The sequence below is a fragment of the Lygodium microphyllum genome, chromosome 18 (assembly GCF_053477565.2).
Source record: "Lygodium microphyllum isolate KBCC chromosome 18, Lygodium_microphyllum_v1.1.10, whole genome shotgun sequence".
NCBI classification, from domain to species: domain Eukaryota; kingdom Viridiplantae; phylum Streptophyta; class Polypodiopsida; order Schizaeales; family Lygodiaceae; genus Lygodium; species Lygodium microphyllum.
In genome coordinates, this window is record NC_141152.1 from 68825981 (window position 1) to 68837418 (window position 11438).

An 11438-nucleotide genomic window follows, 5' to 3' on the forward strand; every position below is an offset into this window, starting at 1 on the left:
TTTTTCTCTCTCCTCTCTCTCTCTCTCTCATTTCCTTTTCTCTCTCCTCTCCCTCTCATTCTTCTCCCTCCCTCTCTCTTTTTCTCTCTCCTCTCTCTCTCATTCCTCTCCCTCCCTTGCCCTCTCTCATTCCTTTTTCTCTCTCCTCTCTCTCTCATTCCTTTTTCTCTCTCCTCTCTCTCTCTCTCATTTCCTTTTCTCTCTCCTCTCCCTCTCATTCCTCTCCTTCCCTCTCTCTTTTTTCTCTCTCCTCTCTCTCTCTCTCATTCCTCTCCCTTCCTTGCCCTCTCATTCCTTTTTCTCTCTCCTCTCCCTCTCTCATTGGCATGGGAGGTTGGAATACACAAGGAGGGAGGTTGGAATACACAAGGCTTACAATGCAAAATCAAAGCACTACAGGGTAGAGAAGTCTGTAAAAAGACAGCTATCAATCAGGTGACACTTTTTGGGTACTGGCATGGGCTAACAATATAAGCAACTTGGACCAAGACCATTTCACAAGTGAGCTGGACAACCGGATGGGCATTAGGTCCAAGGATAATTATTAAAATGCAGATCATTCATTAGTTTTGAAGCCACAATAAGGTCGCATCTAACGCTGCAGCATCAGCCTCAGATTTTTGCAAATCCTCACCCACCAACAAATCAATAGTGGCTCCGCCCACATCAACCACAACAAACTTTTCTCCTTCTCTGATGGATAGGAATCTAGCATTTTGGAGACAATGCAAAGATGTAGCCTCTGGCTCCAGAACTACTAATAATAGACGAGGGCTAGCATCCTCTGAGCATGTTCTGCTTGACACTCCCTTGACCATACCAGCTTCCTGAGCACATTTCCTCATCTTTTGCTTGGCAGCTTCTGCCCATATTGCTGGCGCGGAAAGACACCATTGAATATCCTTCATCATCAATTGCCCACCATACCTGTCCCTCAGGTAATGCAAGATAAATTGTGATACTTTCTTGAGGTAGTCGATGATGAGAGACTCAATTGAAAGGCCTTGAGGAAGAGCCTTCGATTTGGATTGACCTTTGTAAGGAGCTTGTTCTGCTAGATATAACTTGAAACCACTCATGAAAGTACTTCCGCAAGGAAGCGATTGCGTGCATGCAACAATCATCTTGATGGCAATCTGGTTTGTGTTTTGTAGTAGGGCACATAGGAGGCCTCATGCTGCAAGGGCCAGTCGCGGTTGATGTCATGCACAGATGTGGATGTCGTGCAGGGGCCATACCCTCTCTTGCTCTATTTGCCTATTATGTTTAACATCTTATCTCTTTTTCTCTCTCCTCTCATTCTCTCTTTTTTTTCTCTCTCCTCTTCCTCTCTCATTTCCTTTGTCTCTCTTCCTCTCCTTCTCTCATTTCTTCTCCCTCCCTCTCTCACTCTCCTTTCCATATTATGTTTTCTTCTCTCCCCTCTCCCTCTCCCTCTTCCTCTCTCATTCCATGTCTATTTTCGCGTCTATCTTCACGTCTATAATCGCGTCTACCTGAACAATAGACGCGCATATACACGCAAAAATAGACGCACACGACAAAATTCAAATCATACTTAAATAATTTCTTTTCAAACTATGCCTTTCCTTTCCTGCGTTTTTTGCGGTTTTGAAGCTTGAGTTTAGCTGACATGCAGTCTCTTCATGCCTCACCTAGTCTCGTCATGCCTCACCTCCTCATGACTCACCTCTTCTTTCATTTCAAATACACAAGAAGGGAAAAAGGAAAGCCAAGGAGAGGAAGAAAAAGAGAACAAGAGAGAGGAGAACAAGAAGCAGCAGCAAGCAAGCATCAAGGGAGGGTAACTTACCAAGGAGAGGAAGAAGGAGAAGGAAGAAGCGCCACCACCTGCCACACCAAACACCCAAGGTGAGTCTCTCTCTCTCTCTCTCTCTCTCTCTGTGTGTGTGTGTGTTTCTCTCTTCCTCTCTCTACTCTGTCTGTGTATTTAGGATTTGTGATTTCATTATGTATTGCATTTTGTAAATCATCAATGGCGTCGTCGGCCTAAAATCAGCCGACCGAGCGCGTCTGATAGCGTGCCTACATCTCAGTGTAGACGCAGATATAGATGCGAAAAATGTTTCTCTGAGGGCGCGTCTTTGAGTGCGTGTGCTGGCGCGTGTGCTCTGTAGTGTACACGCGATGATACATGCGCTAACAGATGCCCATAGAGACGCAGGTATAGATGCGCATAGAGACGCAGGTATAGACATTGTATGTAATATGTTTTATCTACACAGGGTAATATGATTTTTCTTGTGTAGATGTGGAATCCTGGATCCTCCAGCACCCCATTCAACAAGGAGCAATTCATGGGGGAGATGACCAATTATCTTGGTCACCCTCCCACTGCAGATGAGGTTTTCAGTGTGATGTCTGCGACACCTATCACATCTTTGCCTACACAGGGATCAGCTGAGGTACATGGATCGGCCGAAGCATGTACATCTGCAGAAGCACGTGTATCGAGTGAGGTAGAGGGTAGTGCACGTTGAGGGAGGAGGGAGAGTGGTGCGGGAGGACGAGGAGGACGAGGGCTTTGTAGGGGTTGCCTAGGTGGTGGCTCTCGATCACCCTCACCGGAAAATGAGAGAGGTGAGCCTCCACAAATTTACTACTCTATCACTAATGTTGGTGGTATCTTGCATGACTTTGAGGGGAGGGAAGTGATAGCCTACTTGAGGAGTGTCGTGCATGCCACATACAAAGATTGCATGATTCCCTTCAAGCACAAAAAAAAATGGTTTGTGGCAAGAGGTGCTGCAAGCAGTACATAAAAGGTACCCTAATCTCGAGAATTCACGATTCTCAGATGATTGGGGACGGTCAAAGGTGAGAGACACGCTTCATAACAAGAGGTCTCACCTTATGACGCGCGCCAAGGAGTCATTGCGGAGACAAGAGCAGGGGTGCCCTGGATATGGCCAACCACCCAATTGCCATCGCAAGGAGTGGAAAGAGGCCAAGAAGAGAGCAGCGGAGAAAATGACAAGTCGCCAGCATGCAGTGGCGCGACGTATCCAGATGGCAACCATGGGATCGTTGCATTATGGATCGGGTGGCAGGGAGTCATGGGAGGCTGAGTTTGTAAGTATTATTTGATTTCTTTTTTTAAATTAAAATTTATAATTTGTTTCATTTCATTATGTAGTGTGTTTTAATACGTTGTATGTTCAAATTGTTTTGTAGTATCATATCGTTGGTAGGATGCCTACTCCTAGAGAGGTAGGCTACCATCGAGGTCATAATCGGGCGTCCACTTGGTAGCATTTCTACGAGGAGGGACTCATCACGGAGGAGCAATATAATCGCACCATGAGGATTCCACCACCAGAAGAGGTATGTTTTATTTTTTACATGAAAAGTATAGATAACTCTAATTTATTGTTTATAATGGTATTTATATACCTTAATCCTTTGTGTAGGCGAACCCTGATGCAGTTGAGGATAGCGAAGCAGTAGCGGTGGCGGCACAGGCAGCGGTGGTGGTAGCGATGATGATGCCTCTTCTGAGGAGATATAGAGGAGCCCCATGCATGCATGCCTCCCCTTGGGTTGTAATTTTCATTTTTGATATGTATTACTTTCAGCTAGTGCTTGTGACCATGATGTCACAAGCATTAGAACTCATAATGTAAAAATGTTTCATCTATATATATAAAATTTCGTGTGCTACATACATTGTTTTGTTTTCAGTATCCAATCTTCGAAATAATCTTTCTCTGTTTTTCCTAAGCATACAATTTGATGTTGATGGGGGGGGGGGGGGGGGGGAAACCAGAGAGCATGTGGTTTGCAAAGCCACATGCTCTCTGGTTTTTTTTTCATACCTCTGTTTTGCACGTCTATCAGCGCGTCTAAATTGTAGGATAAATGTGCGTCTATTCTCGTCAAAAACTTTCAGAGTAAACGCGATTTTAGACGCGTAGATACATGCTTGCATAGACGCACAATATGAATATCTCCACTTTTTTATAAATATGATTATATATTTATGTAGCACGTTTATACGTGCATCTATAGGCGCGTCTAAGTGTGCATGTAGCTCTGATCATAAGCGCGCTTTTAGACGCGATTTTGTAGACGTGCAAATAGACGCATTAATAAATGCGCCTGACATTTTTTTTCACAATTCAAATATTGTGTCTACAAGCGTGTCTATGAACCCTTTTTGTTGTAGTGTAAGATCTATCTTACTGAATATGGCAGATCCTTGTAGCTTATCCATAAGATCATCTACCCTAGGAATCGGGTATCTATTTTTAACAGTAATTTTATTTAGGGCACGATAATCAATGCACATATGATAAGTATTATTTTTATTTGTCACTAATAAAATAAGTGCACCAAATGGAGAACTCTATGTCTAATTAATCCTCTGTTAAGCAATTCTTCTATTTGGTTTTGAATTTCTTTATGTTTAATTTGGTTATGTCTATATGGTGCTTTACATGGTGGTTGTGTTCCAGGAATTAAATCTATCTTATGATCTTCAGGACGTGAAGAGGTAATCCAGGTGGTAAATCAACAACAAAACAATCTTGAAATTGGGCAAGAAATTGTGTATGCCTAGGATGCATCTGTTTTTCTTTAGCTTGAAGTTCATTGACCCATATTAAATAGGATTTGCTATTTTTACGTAATGCACGTTTAGCCTGAGTATGATTAAGCAATGGAAAATTATTGGAAGCGTGCATACCATGCAGTGTGATTTGTTTTCCTTGAAAATAAATTTTAATTGAATGCGTAGAATAATCTATATCAGGATTGTATTGATGACGCCAGGGCATTCCTAAGATAATGTCACTAGACTGCAAAGGTACAACTAAGAAATTTCTTTGTTCAGTATATTCACCAATTTTAATTTCTAAATTATGCACCTCTTGTGTTCCATTATATCTCGTACCTAAGAATGCAGCCTTGATGCGATAATGTGTAGAAACAGTTTGTAAATTCAATTCTTTGACTAATTTTGTAGAAATAAAATCATGTGTGCTCCCATCATCATGTAAAATAGTCTTTTCTTTACCATACACAAAACATTTCATTGTTAATAAGGAATGGGGAGTTGGCATACCTGGCAAAGTATCAGAAGTATTACCAATGTCGTCATCGTCTTCCGTAAAGTTCGGCATTTCCTCACGTTCTTCATCTTCTATTGCTCTCAGATAATTGATATGGATTGATGGCTTTTTGGATTGACAATTGGCTGCTAGATGTCCAGGTTGATGACATTTATAACAAAACTATGGGTTTTGCTTTGGATACATTATTGGTAATGGCAGGAATTTTAGGAATGTTGGGATTTGACTGTGGAGATGGCTTAGGGTTTGGATTTGTGTTTGATGGCAAGGCAGGTGGTCGTGTCCAAGATTTACGGAATGAAGATGGAGGAAAACGACTTTGATTAAATCTTCAAAAATTTGAATTGAATTGTTTGGAACCAAAGTTACCATTAGTTGGAAATTGTTGTGGTCGCTTGTCTCGTCCGCGAATTTTGTCTTCAGTGTCATGGGCCAAGGAAATTGCATCTTCAAGGGTTGTTGGCCTGAACATATTGACTTCTGCATAGAAATGTCCAAGTAGACCAGACATAAACTTGCGTTTATGAGTTGCTTCAGGTACATCTTTGAGCATTCGTAATTGCAATAGGGCATTCCAAAAACATTCAGTGTATTGTGAAATAGGTTCACGATCCCTTTCTTATAAAAGATCCCATTGCTTGATGGCTTTTTCGTGGAATTGGGAAGGAAGGAAATTCTGCAAAAAATTATTTTGGAAAGTCTCCCAGATAGTGGGACAATCAACGCTTTTGCGGACCACAGTCCACCATAAAGATGCTCGGTCAACTAAATGGTTAGTGACACATTTAATTTTGTCTTTCTCAGCATATGTTTCTTCATGGAAGTAATCATCAAATTGACTGATAAAAGTAAGAATAGTCTTTCCATCGCATGATCCATTGAAAGTACGAAATTCGAAGTTTCTTTTACTTATCTTTGTTTCTTTGCGAATGGATTGGCCTTCAAGTGTTGCATCGATGGTACGTCGTATAAGATCTTCAGGTTGCGATCCATCTTGGTCGGTGGTAGATCGTTGCAAATTGGCCAATTGAACTTGTAAAGCTTGTTGTGCTCTTTGTTCCTCTTGTAGCTGCATCATAATCAAATCCAACTTTTGCTCCATTGTTGGTTCGGGTAGATCACCTTCAGCCAGCCGTCCATGTTTTGATCAGTCATCCTGCAAAATTCCAAAAGACCTCACACACTCGAAACCTTGTTAGCGGGATGAGCGTAGCTCAAAGGCGGGTTTACAAGGCTTGTATATATATTGTTTGGCTTTTATGGTATTCTCCTTTACGATTGCGAAATTCAATGTCACAACCGTCTTCCAAGAAAAGAATTGTGCATACAGACTGCGTATAGTCTGCGTGTTGATGATTGCTTGATGTAATCTACTTCTGTCAGTTCACAGGTGTGAACAGGGGCTTCCATAGGATAGTAGACTGATTCGTGTGCTGCTGAGTACGAACTGCCGCTATGGTAATCGTTGAGGATGACTTGTAGGACCTTGATGACTTGGGGAACTTGGAGGATTTAGAGTTTAAATCTTTAGTGACTAAGCTTGATTTTCGTGGACCAAATGACATTTTCACCAGCGTCGACGGCGGCGGCCAGTTCATACTGCCGCCGCAAATGAATAAAAACGTATTGTGAAGCTTTTATTAAGCTTCTTTTAAAGCTTACTAAGCTTATTACTTAAGCTTGAAAAGCTATGGAAAATTTCTTATCTGTTCTTCCACGACTTGATGAAGGAACTATCCGCGTGGTCCTCCGCCTATAGAGGCTAGTCCCTCGTGATCTGAGTGTACAGCAAGGGGTTCTTAACTGCCACGAACACGCTGGTATCGACCGTTTGCTACAAGACTGACTGTAGAGCTCGATCGTTCCAGGAGCTCCGCCTTCGCGCGAGATGGTAAGCGATTGGAAGCTCTCGATCTCAGCTTCGCATACCACTGGTGCACAGATCGGTCGCCGTATGCACGCGTAGTGAGCGTCAAAAGGTCCCCAAGAATAAAAGAACTCTACTTTTTACACAAACCAATTAAAAAAGCTTGCACGACATGAACAAGAGACCAATTGGGAGCAATCTTCCCCCATGCCTTGTGTGAGCGCTCCACAAAGCATGTATTTTATATATTATTCATCTTCAAGCTCAAGAAATAGCCCAATTTACAAAATAGCACTGTCGAAGGGTTTGTGAAAGCAAAGTCACGTCTTCAGAAGATCTTGATAAATTTCTAGATAGAAGATCAGCAAAGATGCGAAGATGAAAGAATATTGAAAGATCCTATGTTGGTTGCAGAAAGATTCAAGCCTTCCAATGACTTCATATTTAACACCTCTCCAAGTTGGCTAATAGAATTCTGAGCAATATTGAGTTCCTTCAGCCTCATGCATTCTTCTAGCCCATCAATCTGACTGATAGAATTATTGGACAACCAGAGAACCTTAAGATTCGTAAGGTGGGATATATTCCTGATATGTTGTATTCTATTGGTGTGCAAATAAAGCTCCACAAGCCTTGTGCAATTCTCTAGACCTTCAATTCTTGATACTCTTGTGGAGAGACAAGAGAGAGCATCTGCTTAAGACTACCCATAGTCATGCTGGGTGAAGTCCTGGTATTGCCAGCCCAAACTTTGCCTGATTGATGCTATCAAGTGGCCTGTAATGATCAGTGAGCTGTTGAATTGTGCTACTTATGCTTCTATAAACAGGGTACTGTTTCGATTCTGTTAATTCAGCTTCAATCAACAGATTCCTGATTTTGATCATCTCAGTTATCCATTCTTCCTTCAATGAACAGGAAACTTTTAAATTTTGTTAATTTCACTTCGATAAGCAGGGTGCTGATTGATCATCTCTATTATCAATTTTTTCTTCAATAAACAGGGTACTTTTGAATTCTGCTATTTCTGCTTCAATGAATGGGGTACTGCTTGATAATGTCAGCTAGCGATTCTCCGCATTGGAGGCGATCAATTCAAGTAACGAAAACATATAAAATCGTTCTATTTCACTTCGTATGAGGAAAGTTTCCCTGTTCCAATTCCTTGGCTGTCGAATCGTATTAGTTCTCCTTCAATACACAGGGCACTGTGTGAATTCTGTTAACTCTGCTTAATAAACAGGGGACTGCTTGATCATTTGATTCATCGATTTTCTGCATTGGGGGCGACCAATTCGAGCAACCAAAACATCTGAAATCTCTCTGTTTCGCTTCTCATCTTATCTAATCATCATGACTCCCTTCTCCGTTTTCTTCAACGTAATGAAGTTTTATGGTCACAGGCAACATAAGACACGAGATGATGTCGTCTTTCAAGTACAGTGCGATGGCCTCCTTTGCGATTGTTTTACAGTTGACTATCTCAATATCGATAGAGGAGGACGGTGAATTAGTGTGGGGGGGAAGATGACGACCTTCACTCGTTTTCACTTATTGAAATGGCACGACAGAGATACACTCTCCCGTTGTTAAAAGAGAAACCAGCTTGCAGACTTCTTCGTTGGCACACTCTCTTTCTTTTTCACCTCCATCAATTGCTTCCTTCAGCAGAGCAACTTCGTCCGCAAACTTCATCTAACGTCTTTTCTCCACCTTGATTGACATGTTCGGCAGGCCCTCATTGTGTCACCTTCCTCGCTCGTTCATCAGCTTCCTTTTTTCATTGTCGTCAATGTGATCTTCTTACATGTCGTTTTTTGTCATTTTTTACTGATCAGAGTTCGTCTTTGACCTCCTTTGTCTTCCACTTCAGCTTCTTCATCTCATTCTACCCTCCAAAATCATAGAGCTCGTCGATGCCGCAGCGTCCTGTCAATTGCCGCAGCGTCCCGATTGTCGTAGAGCCTTCATCTTCGACTCGAGCTCCTTTGCAACGTACTGCGTCTCTTCGTTCCCCCAACCTCCGTCCTCTGCATGCTTTGGCTAATGCTTTCACTATCGGCGGATGCCCTCTTTCACTCTTCCCATTTCCCTCTGGATTATATGTTGTAGTTAGAGCTAACTTGATTCCTAGCTGAGAGAAAAACTCCCTAGCTTCATCTGCATCCAATTCACCACGATCCGCAGTGATCTTACCCACACAACCATACCTGCAGAAAATTTACTCTAATAAGAACTTACACACTGCACTAGTGGTCTTCATTCTCAAAGATCTGCCCTCAACATGATTGGTAAGATCCTCTCTAGCCAAAACAATGTATCTCATCTGCCATAGACCCATAGGCATAGTAACCAAATCAACTACCCACTTATAATGAATGCATAGCGGATAGGTCGGATGAAGCTCATCTCGATGACGCACTACCGAATACATCTGGCAGTCTGTGCAAGTCTCAACAAAGTGAGAAACATCTCTATACATGCCTTTCCACCAATATTTCTCCTTGATTTTCTCATAAGTAGCCCTCACTCCTCTATGACCAGCCCAAGGACTCTCATGAAACTCCCTCATCACCTGTAACTGTGTTCCTCTATCGCAAACAACCCGCAAAGGTAATCCACCTCTTTTCTTCGGATGCTTCCAAAGAAATCCGTCCTTGAGAAAATAACCATAAGCTTTCCTTCAGATCTTCTTGAACTCTTCATCTGTCCATTCATCTCTTTTGCTTAGTGTACTAAGGTACCTGCCAATCTGCAACCAATCTCCAACATAGAGCTCTTCTATGAAAGCCACAATATCATAGACATGACAAACATGATCAACCATAGTGGCTGAAATTTCTGCATCATCCTCTTCTGCAAGTAGAGTCTCCTCATCATCATATCTGGCTCTAGACAACATATCTGCCATTGGATTATCCTTCCCTGCTATGTGTTTAAATTTCGGATTTAATGACTTGATGTATGCAATCCATCTCAGCATAGCTATATCCGGAGTAGAGCAACTTGTGATCATACCAATCAATGGCAAGCAATCTGTCTCTACTATAACTGAAGCTCCAATAAAATACTCCTTGTCACATTTGAGAGCCGTAACAATCCCCAGTAGCTCCCTCTTGATTTGCGAATATCTCCTCTGTCTCTCGTTTAGGAATTTCGCCCCAAACCGAATAACATACCTATTTCCATCTGCATCATCTTGACCCACAGCCCAACCTATGCCAATTGGACTAGTGTCAACTGTCAATACAATAGGCCTTCCACAATTATAATCTGCTTTCCTGAGAGTAGGAGCATTCTGCAATAACTTCTTCAATTTCCGCATGGCTCTAGTGTGGCTCTCATCCCAATAGAATTTCTGCCCCTTTCGAAGCAATTGATATAAACAATATGCTATGTGTGCAAAATGAGGTATCCAAATCATATAAAACACACAAGCTCCAATGAATCTCCGTACCTCTGAAGTGGTAGAACAATACTTCGCAATCTTGCCTATAGCGTTCACCTTATCAGGTAAAGGTTTCCTGCCATAATATCCACACATATGTCCAACAATGACAACCTCATTCACTCCAAAAACAGATTTTTGCCCTGAAAGTGTCAAGTTCACTTCTTCTAACCTGGCCAAAATCTTCTCACATGCTGAAATATGATCAGCCACAAAGTATCTACATCCCTGATCATTTAGACTCTCATTTTTCTCTTCTTCTGCACACCCCTTAATGGGCACATCATCCAAGAAAGGCATGGTAAGCTGAGGTATATAATCACGAAGGACCTTATGCATGGCATTCATCATATGCACAACAGAATTAGTGGCACCTTGAGGCAAGGTACACATCCTGACAAGCCCAATAGGAGTTCTCATGGTGGTTATGTCCCTGCTTTCCAAAGCCAGCTGAAATTGATCATATCCTGAATACAAATCACCTAAAGAATAGATGGCACGTCCAGCAAATGCTTCTGCAAACTCATCCACAACTGGACCTATACCAACATTCCTGATAGTAACTCTGTTCACTGGCTGCATGTCCTGAATAAATCGGAGAGTACCATTCTTCTTTGGAATTGTAAACCACCTGTTTGAGTATGGTGCAGATGAAGGCTCAAGAATTCCCATCCTGATTTTCTCATTCAATAAATCAATCAGCTTTGGCAGGTGTGCTTTAGGCACTGGAATAGGTCGAAGATTCCATGGAATATGAGGAATAGTAAAAATGACCATAGGAGCAACAATATCTGGATTCACATATCCAATCTCATGAGGAAAAAAAGCAAATCCCCTTCCATGTCGCTCAAGCATCTCCTGAAAGCATTGCTTCTCTATGGGTAGTAAGAAATCACCATTTCCAATTTTCAATTCAACAAGAGTCTCTGCTGAAAATTTATGACCAATATGCTCCAGATTCCTCAAAATTGGCTGTTTGGCAGCCCTCTCTATTTGCTGATCACTGTCAGGTGGAAGCGGTACAGCTACCGGC

At 42.0% G+C, this 11438-nt stretch overlaps 1 protein-coding gene across 1 annotated transcript; it reads right to left on the minus strand.

Annotated features, from left to right (window-relative positions):
- Positions 1–563: 563 nt before the first annotated feature.
- Positions 564–1079, minus strand: LOC148020997 (uncharacterized). The gene has a single exon (XM_087698196.1). It carries the CDS (start codon positions 1077–1079, stop codon positions 564–566), a length of 516 nt encoding a protein of 171 aa, XP_087554322.1.
- Positions 1080–11438: the final 10359 nt, after the last annotated feature.

Coding starts and splice junctions, on each gene's coding strand:
- LOC148020997 (XM_087698196.1), bottom strand. CDS start 1,079: ATGAGTGGTTTCAAGTTATATCTAGCAGAACAAGCTCCTTACAAAGGT.